At 38.9% G+C, this 20,850-nt stretch overlaps 2 protein-coding genes across 4 annotated transcripts in view; both read left to right on the forward strand.

Annotated features, from left to right (window-relative positions):
- NRXN3 (neurexin 3) overlaps positions 1 to 20,850 on the forward strand; it is a 972,437-nt gene that overhangs the window by 504,897 nt on the left and 446,690 nt on the right. The window lies entirely within an intron of this gene.
- The window catches only part of LOC147652661 (uncharacterized), a 124,905-nt gene that overhangs the window by 8,771 nt on the left and 95,284 nt on the right, over positions 1 to 20,850 (forward strand). Inside the window, exons 2-4 of the mRNA XM_086893236.1 lie at positions 7,070 to 7,156; positions 7,541 to 7,621; positions 8,677 to 8,752. Of these exons, the coding sequence (XP_086749362.1) occupies positions 7,070 to 7,156; positions 7,541 to 7,621; positions 8,677 to 8,752 (244 nt within the window). The remainder of the gene's footprint in view (positions 1 to 7,069; positions 7,157 to 7,540; positions 7,622 to 8,676; positions 8,753 to 20,850) is intronic.

Here is a 20,850-nt window from a genome sequence, read left to right on the forward strand (position 1 = left end):
AATTCCCTCTCACTGCATGCCCCTCAATGCAGCAACAGTCAGGCTTGCATTTTAACTGCTGGAGGAGAATGTTGTTGCAGTGTAAGTTTTTGGCCAAAATGGTACGGTTGTCCCTCTCATTGTCATTCAGACTTCACTTTGTTATCACATCTTTGAAGAACCAGTCTCACTGCTACATTTCCTGTTTCCTCATTATGTACAGGCTGAAAGATGAAAAAAAAAAATGTATTTCAGCCCCAGAGATGGCATAAATGAGAGAGATTTCTGGCAAAGAGCCCTAATTATTGACTGATTACTTGAACATGCTTAAAATACAGGTCACAGCCAGTTTTTGTTCAAGTGAACTGATATTTCTAACTAGTTAACAATGATGTTAAAGATATAGGTGTCTCTTCTATAGCTGGCCATCTCTACAAGGCTGTTCTTCCCCTCCTGACACAGTCCCTTAATTCCACTTGGAAGTGGCCTAAGTTTTCGAAGAGGGAGCTGGAGGCATTTGCCTTGAGTGTGGTGCCTGTATCCTTTCTGCTGTGACTCACTTTCATTGCCAGGTACCAGCAGGGTTTTCAGCTAGACAGATAATGGGAAAATTAGAAATTGTGGGTTATCATGAATACTGCTGACTCATTTTAGGGGTAGAGGCTACCTTCAAGGCAGATGCTGTTGAACTCTAGAGAAAGAAAAGAATGTGTGAGTGTCATGAATGCAAGACTTTTGGAGAATGTAGTTTTTCTGTCTCTGTGCTTTATGAAGCTCGGCTTCTAACTAGCCACTGAAATAGAGGGAGCATGACAAATTTCTGAATGCCTTCTGAAGTGTGAGATGCTAAAAAAAAAAATCACATCTTTAGGAATATGTTCTTTAATTTTGCTCAGGAAAATCCTCTTCCAAAGTACCTGGATGCTCATGATCTGTGAAGTCATTGGGCAATAGTGCAGCTAAAGAACCTGTGTGCAAGTGCTGGTGAATGGAAAACAGTATTTCTCACAATTGTCTCACATTTTGACTCAGGCTGAAAAATTCAATATAGACTGTAGGAAAAAACAATATATTTTAGGAACCTGACACAATGGGATTTTCTTATGAAGACTGATCTTTACTGTAGAACACCGCCATTAATTCTCAAATATAAGTCTTTAAATTTACAGTATCAAATCCATGGAAGCAATGTGAAGTGTAGCATATTCTAGCTCCTGAAGCAATTTAGAGAAGTAAAGTAAACTTTTCATTTAATAAACAAAGGCATCCTTTCTCAGGTGAAAAAATGGATTGGCAGTGGTTTTTTCTTACCATCACAGCAAAGCAGCTTAGGCCATAGTTCTGGATCCCAGTACTTTTTTCCTGCTGGTACAGGGAGAAATAACAGTTGCATGGTCTGGGCAGAGTTGAATGATTATGACATTAACTGGAGATTTGAGTGATTCAGTTAATTTTTCTTTTTGATTATGGATATTCTTTGTGGGGGTCACAATTTTCTTTATCTCTGATGTAGTTCAGTTTGAAAAATAGAGTTGATACTTTTGTGCTTCAGAGAAATGTTTTGAGATAACTCAGTGTGTTATACGTTTGGGACAGTCTAAGCACCTATGGCATCTGTGCAAGACTGGTGAGAAGATAGATCAAACTCTGTTGCTTGTATGCTTCAGGTCCTGAATAAAGAAGTGTCACCTTGTCACCAGTTTTTATCCTTTTGTATTCTTATCCCTCATGGAGTTCAGCTAGACTAATTTATGGTTTTTCTTCTTGCACTTGAGAGTTTTGTTTTGGCAGGTATCTCTGTTACAACAATTTATTTTTGTCTTTTGGCCAAGATAAAAATAACATTGACAAATGAAAATTTATTTCCTTGCTATAACCCACCCAAGCCACAGATGAGCTGTGGCTCAAGAGCTGGTATCTTTCTACCTGCCATGGCAGGGTTTAATTCTACACTTCCCCTGGTTAAACCAATATCACTTTCTGTGACAGAGCTAAGAATTTAGTGATTCAGCAAAAGCCAAAGTCTTGTACAAGAGCGCTGGACCGACTGGAGAGTTTTACGTCTCCCACAAGTGAGGGCTGAGCAGTCTGGCCTTATGCCATTCCTGATGTCAGTCACTTTTCCTTAAATGCATGAGCCAGCCTAGTCCACTGTCACAGTGTGCAGCTACATCTCCACCTTAAAAAGTAGCATTTGCCTCCTCCCCAAAAGGAGCAGAGTGGTTTTCTTGTTTGATTTTCGGTGGTGGTGTGTTTTGGTTTTTTGGGGGATTTTTTGATGGTTATTATTTTTTTTGGGGGGGGGGTGGGTTGAGGAGGGTTTGTTTGTTTGTTTGTTTTAATCTTGGTAATTCTAGGTCATCTGATCATCACCATATCCATTAATTTTCCTTTTACATACAATTTTTTCTCCCTTTGTAAGTACGGTCAAATTCTTAAGTGTAGGTGACACCAATCATTTCATACAGTTTGTCCCATTCCTCTTTTCTGGCTCAACTCCCTTGCAACATTCTTCTGTCTGACCAGTGACAAATGGGGCCTAGAGTGAGATGGAAATGAACTCAGGAGTGAGTTTATGGGACTGCAGGGGACCATCTGTTAATGTAAATGTTTAAGGTAAAATGCATTAAGGCTTGCACGCTGACGAGACATTTCATTTGCATTCTGCCTCTGGGATTATTTCTGGCTCATGCCTAAGGGCAGCAGAGTTCCAGGGCAGACAAGCATGCTTTCTCCTTTTCATCTTTTGCTAGTGCAAGTTTTATGTTATGGTTGAGATGCCAGACCTGAAATGTGAAATGTGCTGCATAGATTGAAAATGTGAGTTTGGTTTTAAAAATTAATTTGGCCTATGCTTCACCTCAAGAAAGCATAGATTCTATAATACCTTTTTTATTTATAGAGAAAAAGAATTCAAATATCATTATTTTTAGAAGCAGGAGAGACTTTTCCATTCTTTACTATTCAAACGTTAAATATAAGAGCAAGAAAGAACAGATCGTAAAGAGAAAGTGCACTGAGTTGATACCGCTCATCTCTCACTTCATGCATATCTTAAAATAATAGGGAAATCTAACCTACATTTTTCTATCGTGTTCTGATAGTCTCATGAGTAACCTAGGGGAAGATGGCTGAAAAAGGTGTGTGTTGCTGCATGCTCATGTGGGGACAGTCCTTAATTTTAATCCTGACAGTGTTCATTTAAGTCTGTGAAGAAATTTTAGGTATTCCCAAACCTTAAGTGGGACATAATTTTACTGTTCTATTTTAAGGACTTACACAGTTTAATTTTAAGGACTATAGTTTAAAATATGACTCTTCTGAATTAGAAACTGGGAATGCTTTTTAGTGTCTGTTTTGTTTTCTGCTTGACTCCAAGCTGCTCTTAGAACAAAATATTGTTGGTATGAATGGGAGTGGTATTACAGGGAATTCCTTTTTTTTGGGTATACCTTTAGGAACATGAACTTGAAGAACAGAAGACTTTGAGAATTGGAGATTCAGACAGGCATCTCTACTCTAGTGACTTTACTAATCTTGAATTTATGGGATAAAATACAGACAAGGTCATAGTTACTATGTCGACTACATAAATCTCCAATCTGGATCTGATAAGTCTGGACTGTAGCAATGGCTTTTCTTGCTATTGTTACATAATAAGTTGTTCATTGACATCATGACATCATGACATCTCACTGTCATGGGTAAACCCCAGATGGCAACTGAGCACCACTCAGCTGCTTACTCACTCCCTGGTCCCGCCACTGGGATGGAGGAAAGAAAGACTAAAACTGAGAACTTACGAGGCAGAGATTATTAAACAGGACACAAAAGAGAGATAATAATTGTTATTTCAATAACAAAAGCATTAGAATACTCAAAGCAAGTGATACACAATGCTCACCACTCCCCAGTCAATGCCCAGCCAGCTCCTGAGCAGTGGTCCCTGGCCAGCTTTTCCCTGGTTTATATGGTATGACACCATATGCTATGGAATATCATATTGGAGTCAGCTATTCTGGCTGTGACCCTTAATTGCTTCTGCCTCTCCAGTCTTCCCCCTGGCATGGCACGAGAAGCTGGAAAGTCTTTGATGTAGTATAAATACTAAAACCATCAGTGTGTTATTAACATTACTCTTATACTAAATCCACAACACAGGACTATAACAGATACTGGGAAGAAAATTAATTGTATCCCAGACAAAACCAAGACATGCAGTAAGAAATGTCAAAGTTCTGTCTAGAGCCATATAGATCACACACAGCTTAAAGCCATTAAAGATTGTGTCCAGTTCATATAATCATATCATAGATTAGACATTACTCTGTTCTTGTTTTATGCCAGTTTTGCATATGCCAGTCTGAATATGGCTAGATAGCTTGGAGGTGGCTTACTCTGATACCAGCAAAGGGTAATTCTTGTCTGTCTTTCGTTTATACGAGTGAAGAGCAGCAATTCCCATCTAATTCTTTTTCCTGCCTTGGTGGCAGGAATGTCATGAAGGTGACATTCGCAGTGAAGGTTGATGAAGAACTTTGTGCTTATGTCTTCTTACTTTAGCATACTTATTCTCTACTAATTCCTTGCGTGGGCACCCTGCACTGAACATGTCTTTGTGTGGGTTAGAAGTGGATTAAGCTTAGCTGCCAAAAGAACTCTTGGTATAGAATAAGGGAATTACAGATAGAATGCTGTTAAGCCACATTCCTATTTGTTCCAAAGTAATTTTCCTGTAGTGGCAAGCACTAAAGAAAAGCTTCTTGTCTTCTCATGGTAAGAGGAGAGAAAATCCAGTTTCGATTGAGCATGCCCTTCTTTTCTCCTTTTCTTCTAACTCCAGTTTGCCCTCTGTGCCAAGCTAAAGAATTGCATGTTCACCTCTCGCTCTCCAACTGAAGAAGATTGATGGGCAATTAAGATCTTTAAGGAGATGTATTAAACGCTGCAAAGATTCCAAATTCTGTCATGAATCTTCTTTTATTTTGTTTTTCCTCTCCATCTTATCCTGTGTATTACTATCTCATTTCCAGGGCTGTGGTGACCGTGGCTCATACTCCAGTAAAAGGTGGGAGCTGAAGTTATTAGGAAAACTAGTCACTGAAATCTGCCTCTGGTGACAAAGATCTTTGAAACTGGTGTGGTGTCATGCCTTTTTACCTCAGTCTTTTCTCCTGTCTCATACTGTGTTAGGTCAGAATTGATGAGTCACAGTTGCTGCAATGTGGCTGGTTTCAGATGTTATCCTAAGACTGATTTTTTTTTTTTTTTTAATATTGAAAGAACTTCTAAAGTTTTGGGAATTCTATTCTATGCTGGCTTCTTTGCTAAAATTGCTAAGTGCAGTGGAGGTATTTGTAACTTTTGGCTCATGACAAAATAGCGTAATTGTGTGAGAATCTGGAGAAACCCACATTTCCTTTTTGGATCAAGATATTCAGTGTGGTTATCTTCTCACTGTTTTGCTTTCCTAATATCTTAACAGAGCTTCTATCCAAAGTGAAAGTATTTCCTTTCTTCACTTGGTGTTTTGTTTTGTTTAGGGATTTTTCCTGTTTTTACTTGTCTTCAAGTAGTTGTGTATTTTGGTTTTTGGGGGGTTTTGTTTGTTTTTTACTACTTTCCTTCTTTAAGCATCTTTCTCTGTAGTTTAATTTAAACCTCCTTGTGGATTTTGGTACAGGCAATATTGAGCATACCAGTGTGCATTAGGATTACAAACATCTTTTCATGGAAGATATTTCTTCTCCTGCACAGGGGTTACTACTAATCTGAACTATTGAGTCCATTGCCCTGTTTCTTGCCACGTGCATGCTACTGTTCTTTTGATGGATCACTTTTCAGAATTGCTATGCTTACAGTCATGCTAGGTGTTGAGTGTATCATATTATTTCCTTACTCTATACATACCAAATTCTAATGTTGCTTGTATTGAGTTTGCAGATATTTTGTCTCTGTCATGTATTATGTATTTGATTTTGATGTAATTAAATGAAATGCAAATCTTCCTGCTCACGTCTGTGAATTTGGAAATCAGGCCTTAGATGATGGCAGACTAAGGAAGAAGACAGACGTATTTTCCTGTCTTACTCCTTATAGGCTTTTTGTCTGGGGTAGAGAAATACTCCACTAGGTGCAGTTTTTCAGAGAGCAAAGCAAAACAAGAAAATGTTAGCTTCAATGTTCTTTGTTTATAGAGAGGACTAATGATAGCAAAGACTGTTGAATTTTATCTCTACTTTTGTAAAAATCTGTGATAAAATTCCTTCAACAGAAGGCAGAAGTCAAGCCTTGATTACTTGCAGTCCACAAAAGCTGTGTAGTACGTTTAGATAGAGCATTAGTTTCAGTGTTGTGAACAAATTGGACTACAAGTGATTATTAAGTTTTCCCTGCAGTTTCAGTTGCACTGAATATTCTTCAGTTCCTTGCCAGAGTAATTGTAAAAAAAATGTTGTGCTCTGTTAACTTCCAGTGCTGCTTTTTGTTTTCCCTGCTGGTGAAGTGACCTGCCTGTGCAATTCCTGCAGTAGTGTCCTCTATAGTAGGAGTCCCTATAGCTGTAAGATTTTACTGTGATTGGCATTTTTGTATGCAACCACTTCAAAAGTGAAATCAGCAAAGGGAATTGATATTATAGGATAGCTAAGCATAAATCTGAGGACTGCAGAAGCAAAGCAATTGTGATCTTCAGAATCTCCATCCTGCAAGGGTGCTGAGCAATTGTAAACCCTGTTATATGTGATGGAAGCCAACACCTACAGTCTATAATTTAAGATTATGCAAAACTTTAGAAGATGTTTGAATTCTTCTTGAAGTGTTTGCCATAGATTTTTTTTGGTTTTTTTTCCCAGTGCTGAACACCCAGCAGGGCCAAGTACTTGTTTTCCATTTGTTTTTCTAAAAGAAGTATTTGAAGCCAGTGGCAGACAGCAAACAACAGTATGTTGTGACGGGGAACATGGCCATTTTGCTCCTTTTGAGAGCAGAGCTGCTGTTTAAAGCCAACAAAGCTGTTTAAATAGATGAGTTGAACACAAGAACTGATTGTAGGTAACAGAGTTAACTTGGTTTTGGTGTTCTCTCTGAGCATTTTTGTTTCAGAAAGGAGGAAGCAGGAAGCAGTGATGTACTAAGGAACACAGAGTCCAGACTGAGCAAATACCTAACTTTACTAGTATGAAAAATGTTGATGTCCTCATGTGAATATTGTCCCTAAAGTTAAACCTCATGAATGAGGTTCCTTCCAAGAGCTGGAAGCATAAATAATTATATTTTAACATTAATAATATATTAAAAAAAAAAATCACACTTTTTTTGTTTGTTTGGGTTTGTGGTTTTTTTGGGGTTTTTTTTGGGTTTTTTTTTGTCTTGTAAAAATATCTTTTGTAGCCTGGACATTTTATTTGATATGATTTCTTTTGCTTCAGAAAAGTAGTGTGAATTAAGCTATAACTGCCCCAATGGAACAAAGTTAATAGCCATTTAAATTAAACTACAGCCTCCAGTGGATTACCACCTCACTCTCTTTGCTCTAAAATAGAACCATTTTCTCCCCTAGGTTACACAGTCTCCTTGTCGGTCATGGGAATTTAAATTTGATGCATTATCCACAGGAGGGCTCCCTTATTGTTCCCTGAAGGTAACAGAAACATATTGGGAGTTTCAAGGGGAAATTTCAGTTTCAAAATGCAAATGCAAGCAATATGGAGTTCAAAGAAAGTCTTTTTTCTAGCTCACACCAAAATCTGGCTTCATGAGAAATTTTATGCAGACCAGCCTTAATGTACTTTCTGTTTTGCCTCTGAAATGAATATAAAGGTTGAGAATAATGTTCCTGCATTATATCAGTACATTCAGAAATAACTTCTGAGGTGGTTTTGTTTCCCCGAGATGTTAGCGTTAAGTCTGTGGAGAACTACAAAAGCAGCTCACATCAGGGCGGATGAAAAGAAGATAAATACAAACACCATGCTGCAAATGAGATGTTTACAGAATATGATGAATCCTCAGATGTTTCTCCAATTGCTTTATATTTATCTTATCTTTTTTTTTAATGGAGGATGTTGGGGAAGGAATTGGACTAGAACATCTGGTAAGGAATACCTAGAATAATTCCGAAAACAAATCTTATAAATCAGCAGCCATGTCAGTTTCCCTTTTTACGCTGCCCTGTCCTAGTGCCCTTAGAATGGAGGAGAGATAATTTCTTTCATTTTTTGCATACCATAAACATTCAGCTAAAGTGCCTGTGATGGGAAGCTTTTCATGATGTGTTTGGGAAGAGAGATGTGAATATTTTTCATACCAGAAGTTGCAGCTTGCCAGTGTGTTTTGGTTGTTTTCTAAAATGATACCTGGTGACAGAGCAATGAAAGAACCGAAGGACCTCTGAGATACTCTCTTTTCTTTCCCCATGTGCAAATTTTGGAACTAAAAATTAGTATTGACTAACATGGTAATTTCTTTCCTTGATGAGCGTACAGTTTGTGTTGATGTCCATCAGTTGCTCTGTTTTACTGCATTTCTAACTAATTCCAGCCCGCCCACTCCAAGGAAATGTGGCCCTTTCAGGCTGATGTTTGCAGCATAAGCAATATTATTCAGCATAATATCCCACCTACTCAGCATGAGAACATTTTGTGAAGAGAACGTCAAGTGCCCTGGTGAACTCTGAACTTACCTGATATCTTTTAGCCTGTTCCATTGGAGAAGAAAATCTCAAGAGATAATTCTCAGAAGATAAGTCACAAGAAAAGTCTTGCAAACCAAGGTAGGAGAGGAGGATTAGATTCCACCTATTTGTCTGAAAAATAACTAGTTATTATCTGATAGCATTAAATGACACTAAGAAGAGATGCCAAGCTATCAGGGAATAATTGGAAATTGCTTGCAGCTATCTCCAGCATAGATGATTTTGTTATATCTCCTTCAGTGTTAGATTGGTTTTTCTTGTGCTGCTGTGTGGAGAAGAATTTGGGAGAATATTTAGAAGTAAGAACTATGAACTTGGATGTGTGGCTACTGTGATGAAGGCTGAGAGATGGCATGAGACAGTAGTCAGAATGGCCAGAATTCCTGGACTGCAGACCCAGTTCTGATATCAGGTTGCCAGCTTTAGGTATGAAAATAAAGGTTGATGTTTGTAATACTTCATAGCATCTTTAAAAGGTTTATCCTCAAAAGTTTTGATATCCATGGATTGGAAATGGCATGTGAATGGACAGTATTATAATTCATGTTTATGACAGTGAGAGACCTTTGCCTTGGAGACATTTTAGAGTCATCTAAGTTTTGACCAAATATTAAAAAAGGCCAAAAAAATATAGATGTGAGAGGACTATATACAGGTATTCTACGTGATTATTTTCAAGCTAGATACCAAGATCTTAAAACTAATATTGAGGTTCAGAACTAATAATACGTTTGCATATTTACTATTCTTTCTTAGCCTACACAAATTGAGAAGTTTTGGTTAAATCATGCTCTTCAGGAACTTCTTTAGCAAATATTTCTTGGTGAATCTGGCCTCTTTTTCACCTTTTCTCCATTTCATTGAGCCCATCCAAATTTGCATTATCTGTGAAATATGCTATTTGAAATGTGCATCTTTTCAAGACCGGAATATTCCTCTAATAAATACCATTTACTAGGACATCTGCAAATGCAAAAAGGTTGCAAAAATAACCACATCACACGGTATGCCTATGAAAACTACAGGAATGAGATGATACAGTGGTAAAAACATAATTCTTATCTACAGCTCTTGCTAGTACTGTTTTTGTGAACCTGTAATGATGATGAGGGATGACCTTGAAGTCTCAGTTCATCCCATTGCTGGAGAAGAGGTAAAGTAGGTTAACATTTCTGTCTGTAGTATTATATTTTAATGTGAATTAAACACCATTTTTTTATGTCTATGCTGGATTTTCTTCTAGAAAATTTGTTATGCACACTCCCTTGTAGTTCTAACAAGAGGTGCAATAAGAGCTTCAGCACAGACTGAAGTATTATTTTGACCTTCCAGAGACGTGCTCATACACTATTGCCACATATTTTCTTTTATGCCAGTGGATCGTTCAGTATATTAGTGAGATTTCTACTTGAAATCTACTGTGTCAATGGGGCTCCAGTATATCTCACAGACCATCTCTGAAGTGATGAAAAGTTTCAGAAATTGAGAAAATAAGTCAATGCAATGTGTTCTTTTCTTTTTCGGTTTTTCTTTAAACTTGGGTCTGTGCACCTACCATTAATTCTTTTGAGAACTTCAGTGCATCCACAAGCTGGATTTTCTTGGGTAAACACTGGGGTCTCACAAGGTGACTTTAAGGACTGAGTTTTGTTTGAGCTGTGTCTTAGCTGTGGCTGTGGAAGTTCCTAGTGGCAGCGATTTGAAGGTCAGCTGGAGACGTGCATTGCAGCTCATCTTGAAGCAGTACAGACAGCCCTTGGCTTTCAGTTGTTCTAAATGCAAAAAGACCTCGCTTTTTCATAAGGGTACATCTGTAAAATGCTCCTGCATTATGTACCCGTGCCCATTTCACAGAATTTAGGAGGAATTAAGAAAATTGCTTTCCCAGAGGCAGATCATCGTTTGCATGTCACCATATCCTTAGAGGACCGGTTAAACTGCTGAGTGCTCCCAGTCTTCAGCTCTTTGTGTGCTGTCACCTCTTGCAGATGAGTGACACTTGCATTCATCCCAGATACTTTTTTTATCGTGTTGCTGTTTGTCTTTGCTTTGTGTGAATCTTTTCCACTTCCCACTTGCTCTCAAACAGGTCGACTTCCCTTATTTATCCCCCTACCTGTTGCTCAGGTGAGTCTGCAGCTTGCTGATCTGCAGCTAACATGAAGCTTTTGCTTCAGTAGAAGTGTACTGGAGTATGAGATAGAGGCCAGGGAAGGGCAGTTCTGGCTCCCTGCAGGCCCCATGGAGTCTGGCTGTCGGTGTTTCCAGGGGATTTGTTGGGATGTGTTGGCTCAGCAGGCACCTGCCCTCTGTTCTGGAGGGAAAGGCTGTGCAGTGCTAAAGGGGGCTGCTACTCCTGCCTCTCCAGGCATCACTACAGCAGGGAGTGTCCAGCTGTGCTTTCAGCTTACCTGGAGCTGCTTAGAAAACCAGAGCTATCTTTTGAGTCTGTTTTGGTGTATTAGTGTTTCAGTGGTGTATCAGCATAATTCTTCAAGAGTTTATTTGTTTTTTTATAAATCCTTTTATTCGTAATCTTAATGTACTTTTAGTATATTGCAGTAAGAATTGTCAAAGTGACAGAAATGCCTCAAATGTTAATGACTTGGGGGGATTAAATGAAAATTCCTTGGATTACTCTGTTTCTCTTGTGAGGTTTGTTTTGTTTCAAGCTTGGATACCTGCTTTTACTGTGGCTGCGTGATTTATCTGTGCTGTTTTATGCTGTGATCATCTCAGAAATGATAGCAAATTCAGTGGAAGGGTCTGCTCCCTGCCCTTGGCTGCTGTTGCTGTGGGTAAATTGACCTCTCTGCAATGCAGGGTTATATCAAAGGGTACCACAGCACTTTATGTTTTAAAGACATCCACCTTTACTCTCTGCTCTTTATAGCTGGCTCTGCGGTTTTTCCCTTCACCTGTATATGCACAGGGCTGACAATCCCAAAAGGCTAAAGATGTGTAGGAGATGAAACAAGTGAAAAACCTTTTGCTGAAGGCCAGGGAATTGATGGAACACCAGAATTCCAGATGTCTTTGCTGATGTTCACTTTCCATTGTTGAATGATAACCACTTAGATGTATATTTACACTACCCATGTACTGACACTGCAGTTAACACAATTTCCTGTCATTTCTGTCCAGTAAATACTTCCTTGAGGCATGGAGGGATTTTTTTAGAAGTCATAAATATAAACATGCATGAATAAAGAGATACTTGATGCTACATAGCATTCATTCTGGACATGAAGTTAGTGGACATGTCCTATAACACCTGAGGGCTGACCTTTTTAGGTGCCTCAGCGTATGCAGTCAGGGATTTCATGCATTCAGATAAGCAGAAAAAGGTGAGCAGGACATGGTGTGAGAACTGGACAGGAGAAATTAGGAAACGATGATGTAATTTGGTGACATCTGATGGAGAATGGTGTCTGATTGTATTTCAGGAATTGCACTTTCTTGCTATCAACTGACAACACCATCAGAAATCATACAGGCATAACAGGACACTCCTCCTCCTCCTAGGGCTTTAAGTAGGTTTGTTGTAGGAAACAGATTACCAATCCCCAAACAGGGATTTGGTTCCAGCAGGTTCAAGGAAAAGAAGGCACTTTTATGGCAGCATGTGTATGCTAGAGCCTCAAAATTCATTAGCCAGAAGTATTTCTGAGATCTCTTCCTCATGTCCACTATCTTAAGGGATAAAGGCTGGCTGAACTTTTTTAGGGGGAGAGCTATTTTATATACTCAGAGAAGCACTTGAGGTGAGAATTTATTATCTAAATTTTGCCTCTGGATTCACGTATAGGTATGAGTATTAGCAATATTAGACTTTCTAACCACTCTAAGAATATAGTTGTTCACAGAGAAATGGTTTGAGCCTGTTTCTGTGAGATGATTTGGATGCTGTCTGCTGATGCTGTGGTGTACTTACCTGAGCTTGCCGTGTAGTTGTTATGCCCTGACAGGATGTGGGAACAACCCTCCTCCCACGCTTGGCAGGATGACTCCTCCAAGAGCCTTGTGTATGGAATATGACTGTGAAGGGCAGTCTGCTAGGTTAGACTTCCTTGCCTTTTTGCTTCTTCCTTCTGAAATGCTGAACTACAGTCTGATGAGAGCCAGACATTTGAAAAAAATAAGCCTTTAAGGGAGGTAATGGGTAATAAGCAGATATCCTACATTAGAAACCCAAATCTCTTGGGTTTGGGGGAGACATTTGAGGAGTGAGGGTGGGTGTATTTATTTTCTCTTTTTTTTTGCGTGTAATTTTTTTGGGGTTTTTTGGTGGTTTTTGCTGTTTGATTTTTTTTTTTTAAATCCAGTAAGATAATTCTGCCTGATGATGGAGTTTGCTCACTCTGTTTTTTGATCCTGTAGTGCAGCTGCTGCTCTATTTTCTACATGGCTGGGCTTTACTGCAGACCTGTCGAGCCATAGCTGACTTTGATTTTTCTTTTCTGCATTTTTTTTTTGTTAGGTTTTGTTGTTGTTTTTAAGAGAAGAGATTGCTATAGGCCAGTTTTATGGCAATGCAGTCCAAATATATAATTATCAGGGCAGGAAGGTGCTTTGGGCATCCCAGTCTACCTGCATTTGGCATAATTTAATTAGCTTAGTTTTGCTTCTTTGAGTATTTCTCACAAGAAGCTCAAGTGTTCTCTTTTGTGATGAGTTTGTATGATCTCTGTTGTTCGTGTACTTATTTGAGCTTTTGGTAATCATTTGCATTTTGTTTTAATCATTTGGATTATGCTTTAAGTGGAGGGAAATGAACAAAATTAAGAGCTCATTTAAGAAAAATATTTTTGTCAACTTCCATGTGCTTGTAACAAGGTGGGGGCTCCTAATTTCTCCTTAGTATCTAGGAGTATTTTATGGTAGTCGCGTAAGTTTTAAGAATCATATCACGATCCTTAATTCAGTCCCAACATTTAGCATCCCAACATTTAGCAGGAATCCTGTACCTCCATCCTCCTTACCTCTCTTTGTAGCATGGCACTACAGGTCTGTGCAATGCCCAGGGAGCCCACAATGGGTTGGGAAGAAGGACAGAGGGACTACTGTGTATGCTTGTTGAAACAGGGAACATGTACTTGAATAATGGTAATAAAATAGCTATTCCAGGACTTGGATGACTTTTTACCATAGAGTGAGTGTGTCACCTTAAAACTTAACTGGTGAAAGATTTGGATGCTGTATCAGACTATACTGTGTTAGGTAAGTTACTTTAATTAACTGTTTGAACATTCTTCATTGCAAAGGCAGGGTAACACTTAGCTTAAATCTCTTTTATTGTATCCTGTTCAATTGCAGCAATGTGATAGTACACCTAAGAATATTCCGCTGTAACCGTGTCACATAGATCGTTGTTGTTGTACACTCTTGTCAAATAAAAACATAAAGTTGGAAAGGCTGAAAGCATTTATCGATTTCTCAGTTGAGGCATAAAAGAAGTAGACAACCTTTCTAGACTCAGGAACTTAGATCTGAGGAAGAAGAGGAAGAAAAAAGAGATATCTTTGACACAGATGACACAAGGACAGTGGTTATGTTTCTGACATAACCCGATAGACCTGAGTGTTGAAAATGCTGTCTCTTGGCATGAAAGGAGAGGTATAAATGAGGGGAGAATTAGGTACTGCTTGAAGTATTTGCTGGCAGTGTTTTAATGGAGTGTGTCTCATAGATATCTATCCTTTTAAATATTTTCCAAGCAGATGGATGAGGCTGCATACAACCTATAAGCAGTGCCTTTGAGGAATGTTAGGACTGTGTCTGTTTTTATCAAGGGGATACAGCTCCAAAGCCTAACAATATGAACTTTAAATATAGGCATAATTCACTCTTTCACAGCTGATTATTTTGGTGGGAACATGTGGTGAGTTTGAAATAGAAGAGTGGGAGACTTTCAACACTGATTTAGAGTTGAAAGTCATTCATTCTGTTGCAGATTTAATCTGGTGTTGATGTTGGTCTCTAAAAAGGCCTTTCTGAGTAGATGCAAAGTTTTCTCTGAAAGCAAGCTTTTGGGGCTTCTCCTGGCTCTGCAGTGTGGCTTGTCTGCATCAAATAGCCATTGACATGCTGTTGTAGCCCTTTGCTATCATCTAGTCCTAAATAAAATGTCCTAAGTATGGTTATTAATAACTGTTTTATTCTAGATATTTTATTTGGTAGGTTTGTAATAGCAGTGATCCTTAATATTAACATGCTGTCTATGTTTACGACAGCTGTTGTGTCCTAGCGAGTGAAGGGTAGTGTGGAGTCTTCAGATTACTTGGTGGCATTGTGGAGAGTTGTGTTTGCTGTTGTCTGGCTTTTAGAACATAACATTTGGATGTGTGGAAGAGTTGTATTATGCATAGAGCTAGATCTGATTTAATCTGTCATTTTATGATGATTTCAGAGTAGTAACCCTCAGTCGTCAGCAGTGTGCTCTTATTGTAGTATTAGGTGCCAGGTTATTTATTGCTGCCACATTCCTATTAAAAACTGTGCCTCTTTCACTACAACAGTTGGTCTAAATTTGGGGGTAGTAGTTTATTCCTTTTAGGAAGAGGAAATGATTTGCACAGAGTCAGAAAGCTTTGATGGATTTTCATTATTTTAAAGAACTGTATAAAGCCCTCCATTCTCAAACAAAATAAGATATGAAATATAGATGTTCCTCTCAGAGCAGCAGTTCTTCCTGTATGTATCCCTCCTCAAACATCACAACCCCCAGCCACACCACACATGAGCTCAGCCAGACCTAACTTCCGTCACTCTCTTTGCCTGGAGAATATGTTCTGCCCTCACATGACTTTTGAAGGAGTTGCATGTTGCATGTGTTTTGCTGTTTGCTAGATTGTTTTTTTAAAATTTTAATTACTCAAGACCTCAAACAGCATGACATTATCCTTTTTTTCTGGAGTGAAAACTTGTTTTCAACTCTCTGTTGTGTCTGCTTTTCAAATAGCTGGGGGGAAATTAAATCTGCCGGTTCCATTGCTATTCAACCTCTACTTATTATTTTTATTTCAGGCAGACCTTTATCATTCTGTCTTCAACAGTAAACCTTCAGTCTTTGGTTTCCTCTGCCATCAGTTGTACTGGTTTAAGATACTGCTTCCTATAGCCTCGTTAAGCCAGAGCACTCACTTTGGTTTAAGCCTGGTTTACATCAGTTTCATTGGGAACAACTAATAGCACTTTAAAAGCAAACAAAAAGCCAGTTATTAAGTTAAAATTAGCCAACCTTTAGTAGAAATAAGAACTTACGCATATTAGTTTCTCCTAGCTTAGTTTTAGACAGACTTGTTCACAGGCATAGCTGTAATGTTTTTAAGGAGTAGCAAAGAGAAGTCAGAGAAGCCATGGGATATAGGGGATGGGTCAGAGGGATGGACAACATAAACTGAAAAACCACATCAGCAGGTTGTCTTTTTTATGTGACTGTATAAGCATGATTAAACACAGGTTCTTTGTAAACTCTTGCTAACTATTTCACATCACTTTCAGTTTAGGAATATGAGGTGAAAGGAAGTTACTCTGTTTTCTTGGGTGGAAGTAGCAAGATTCTAATTGAAACTTTGGGTTGCCCTTTGTTTATTTTTTTGATCTTCACTCAAAGTAGAAGTCCCACTGTCCTCAAAAAGCTAAGAGTTGATGATTTTATTAGGGAGGAGGAAGAGGACCAGGCAGGAGCAGTTAAAATATTGGGTTTTTTATTTCAGGAAACATAAATCTCAGTGCTTCAAAAGGACGGGCTTTGTGTGTGCATGAGAGAGAGAGTGCAAACACTAATGCATCATGGAGGACAGGTCATTCCACTGAACGCAGTGCAGCTCCTGAGTGTTTGGAGATTAGAGGCAGCAATAATTTCTGGCTGCTGTAATTTATGTTAATGTGACAGCCCAGGGTTGTATATTTCTGCTGAGATGGGCATTTTTGTGAGGCTTCATTCTGACCACAGTAGAAACCGCAGGGGTTTCAGGTATTGGTGTTTGTCTTTTGCTGATTTAGCCAAGCAGTGAAACAAACAATTTCATTTTTATTATTTAATGATGGAATTTTGCATCTGTTTGTTCTGTTTTCTGTGGGTTAAAATGGTAAAAAGAACAGGAAGGAAGCAGTAAGTTCTGCCTCTCACCTTTGGGTAAATTAGCTCAATGTTAATGTAGCATCTGGCACTCTTTCCAGTTCCAATTGATGAAAAGAAACATTGCTTCAAGAGCTTTCCAGTAATCACTCAGCTCTAGGGGTCTTGTGACATCACTGAGCTCCTGCTCCAGACTCCAGTTTTTCCACCATCTTGCTGCAGTCTGTCCCATCAGCAGAGAGAAAAGAAGTACCTTGTTTGGTCAAGGTCAAAGAACACACTGTGGAAACATTGAAGTGTCTAATATTGGAAGAGTGGAGAAAGTTTAGGGAAATAAATTAAAACTGTTTTGGGAATTTAAGGAATTGCTTTTAGAGATATTACTGAAGGAGTTAGCTAATCTTGCTTAAGTGATATCTGGGAGAGAGAAGGGGAAATGCAGCTCTGCTAGTATTTGATGATCATAAATACTATAGAAAGAGACAAGATATTTAGATGACTACAAGTGGAGAATAGAAAAATTTAAGGGCAAATATTATGGAAAACTTTCTGTCATGGAGATACGTCCTTGCCCTGTCAAGCTCTGGAATCTTTTCCCAGGGGAATAGAAGAGCAACTCCATGGTTTGACAGGTTCTGAATTAGACTTGGAAAAATGTTAGTCCATGCAGCATGTAGAATAATCTTTCTCTTGGAAGCAAGATAGCATATGAAAGAAGGAAATTATGATCTTGCAGAAGAAATTATGATCCTAGTGATTTATGTACAGAAGTGGGCATCAGGACATCTGATTATTTTCTCTATTTTATCACTGATTTACTTTATAATACTGGGGTAAGTAATTTAATCCTTCTGTGCAACTGTGTTCTCATCTGTAAAAGGAATGTTTCATCATCTGAAGAATTTACACCCTGGACAATGTTCTCATAGCTAGATGGTTCTCTGGAGTATTATTATTATTTTTAAAAATGCCCATAGTCTGGAGGAAACTGGGAGCTCCTTGCCCCAGGTGAGTAACTGCTTAACCTCAAGACCAAAACAGTTGGTTAAAGCATGCAGTCTTTCATTTCCTTCACCCTGACAAATTAAAGCCTATATAGCACAGTTGATGGAAATCTCCTAGTCTGCCCTCAATTCTGCTGCATTGTTTTTGTCATTTGTTGTTCTCACTGTAAACTGATACTAGCTTGGGAGGCTAAAAAGAGGAAAAATCATTAGTCTGTGTTAATTTACACCCTGTAAGGCCACAACGTCTGCAGTGTGTGGCTCAGACCCAGAATGGAACATGACGTGGAGGCTCTGTTCTACTGCCTGCTCATTACAGCAGATTGGTGTCATTCCTGTTTTCCTCTAACAAGCTTGTTTTTCCAAATTACTAGCTCATTCTCCTACAGGAAGCCACTAGCAATCATGCCAATTTCATCACCACTTTTCCCCTTGAGGATCTCCCCTTATCCCTTGGTACTGCAGTTGTGCCCAGCCTGACTTGTCTGCCATGGAAGGAGGACACTTCCCTCCACCTCAATTAAAAGCTCCTTGCACACATTCAAAATGAGATGCGATCTGAGGTGTCAGAAGTCTGGCACCCCAAGCTAGGCACAGTAAGTAATGTCTCACTGGGGTCTCCACAGCGTTTTCCTGGCATACTCACTATCTAGCCTGGTGCCAGATTTGAGATGCTCAGGAAGAGTTTTTTCAGCAGGAAGCTACAGCAGGACTGTAATAGATCCAGTGGCCCTCAGGCAAGCAGTCAGCTAACAAACCTTTAGAGACCTGCTGGGCTTGTTTGAGAACACCTAGGGCTACTGTTTGTTCATATAAATAATATTCCAAAGAACAGCACATCTAAAGTTCTCATTATTCAAATTTGGATTTACTGTGTCTTGTTCACATTATTTATTTATTTTAAATTATTTGCTGAGCCACTGAGGGGCTACATTAATGCAAGAGCTGGCCTCCTTACCATGGACCTGATGTTTTCATTTACACTGATGTGACTTCTCTGGGATCACTGTCATTGTTTATTCATGCCAGTAGTATTGAGAGGGCAAACAGACAGACCCAGGCTATCTATAATCCTGGAAATTGAATAAAACTGATTATTAAATCCAGGGACTTTCAGTGCTGTTAAAAAGCTTCCTGATGTTTGGAGGAATACAGGGCTTTATAAAAACCTTTGTCTAGATCTAACATGACAATTTGCTTGTATGTACTACAATGCTACTTTAACCTGGAGTGTAACAGCAGAAGAACCAGAAAAAAGTCAGTGATTAAGGGCCAAGGAAAATAAGCCAGCTTCACTATATGAGTCCCCTTTGTGGAATATCCTTTCTACACCATTGAATCTGCTCTGTGTCCAGAAAATAGCATAAGTATTATGGATTTATAATTGAAACAGCTGTCATCTGCTCTCAGAATTAGTTTCCCAAATAGTCTGTGAGAGAAATCTGTGGCTTTTTTGCCTCATCTTGGAAAAAAAGTTACAAAAGAAAAACATTAATTGATGCAGATGGAGGAAAACAACTCAGGAATCCCAGTGTTTTAAAATACAAGTTTAGCCAGCAAGATACCCGTGCAAAATCAGCTTTGTAGCACTTGTTTCTCCAAGTCCTTCAAGAGAAAATGCACATGATGCATATGTCCAAGCTGTCTCCACGGCTCCACCTGCTCTACCACAGCCTGCTGGAGTGTGATCCTCCCACTCCATATTATCTGACTCATGCCACAGAATGTTTTGTTAATAAGGAAAAAAGAAAACCAACTTGCAGCAGGCTTTGTTCCTCTGACATAAAAATTTTCTCTCCCTTTGCTTGTTGAGCTGACAATTTCCATGTAAATATTTTTTCATAAGAAGTGCACAAGATGGCACAAAGGTCCAAGTAGGAGGGAGCTAAATTTGAATCTTCAATGAGGGCATTCTCTGTCCCTGTTTTAAGATGTAGAATTGAGAATGAATGTTGATCTTAAATCTTTCTGTCTGTTATTGGGATTTGAAACTTCATTGTCAAAGATACCAAGCAAAGAAATTCTGAAAGAGATTTGCCATCCTGTCTCATTTCTTTCCTTCCTTACCTCCAGCCTGTGGTCTTCTTATGAATGCTTAACAGGGCCTCACTGGACCTTGTTAGTGTTTAAGTAATAGGTGTCTTGCTGACACCTGATACAAAATTCACATCTGTAGTAGTTTAGATTTGTTAATTTCATTTCTCTGCTAATGCACTAAATAAATGTTGTGGTTTTAAAGCAGTAACTAGAAAATTACTAGAAAACTTACTTATTTCTTGCTGTGAGATAAGGATTAGTACAAGAGCAAAACAGGCTTAAAACTTAAAAGGAACAAAGGAAGTTTATTAACAAAAACTACAAGAACATCTTTTTTCTATCATTCATAATACCAGTTTTCTAAAGTATAAAAATTACTTTAAGGTTTTGTGGAAGTCTGTGTCAGAGCAGCCTTTGTAGGAATAATTCTTCCAATTCTGACCTCGTAAGTGCTTTAGCAAACAAGATGTGGAGTGGGCTAAAACATAAGGAAAGGAGCTCACTATGAAGGGGCTGTGTACATGTTCTGTCTCTGGCAGGCCTCCTTGACATCTCTGTTGTAGGTTTTGTCCAAGGCAGAGCTCAATAGACATTTCAGGCATTCTCTGCCATACTTATGTTCCCATAGTGATGATGCCTTTCTTCTTTTGACAAGTCAGTAGGGCGAAAGTTTTGCTGTTATCAAGGAAAGCATAAAGATTCTCCATCCTTCATTGCATGCGGGTGGAAGCATTCCCACAAAGGATGAGGAAAAGACTGAAATACTTTATGCTGCCTTTGCTTCAGTCTTTTATAGTTGGACCAGCTATCCTCAGGGTACTCAGCCCCCTGAGCTGGAAGACAGAAATAAGGAGCAGAATGAAGTCCCTGTAATTCAAGAGGAAACAGCAACCTGCTGCTCCACTTTAATGCACACAAGTCTGTGGGGCCATATGGAACCCACCAGGAATACTGAGGGAGCTCACAGAAGAGCTTGACAAGCCATTCTCCATCATTTATGAGCAGTTCTGGTTGAGCAGGAAGGTCTCAGAAGACTAGAGGTTAGCTGATGT

The sequence above is a fragment of the Cyanistes caeruleus genome, chromosome 6 (genome assembly GCF_971803275.1).
Source record: "Cyanistes caeruleus chromosome 6, bCyaCae1.hap1.1, whole genome shotgun sequence".
NCBI lineage: Eukaryota > Metazoa > Chordata > Aves > Passeriformes > Paridae > Cyanistes > Cyanistes caeruleus.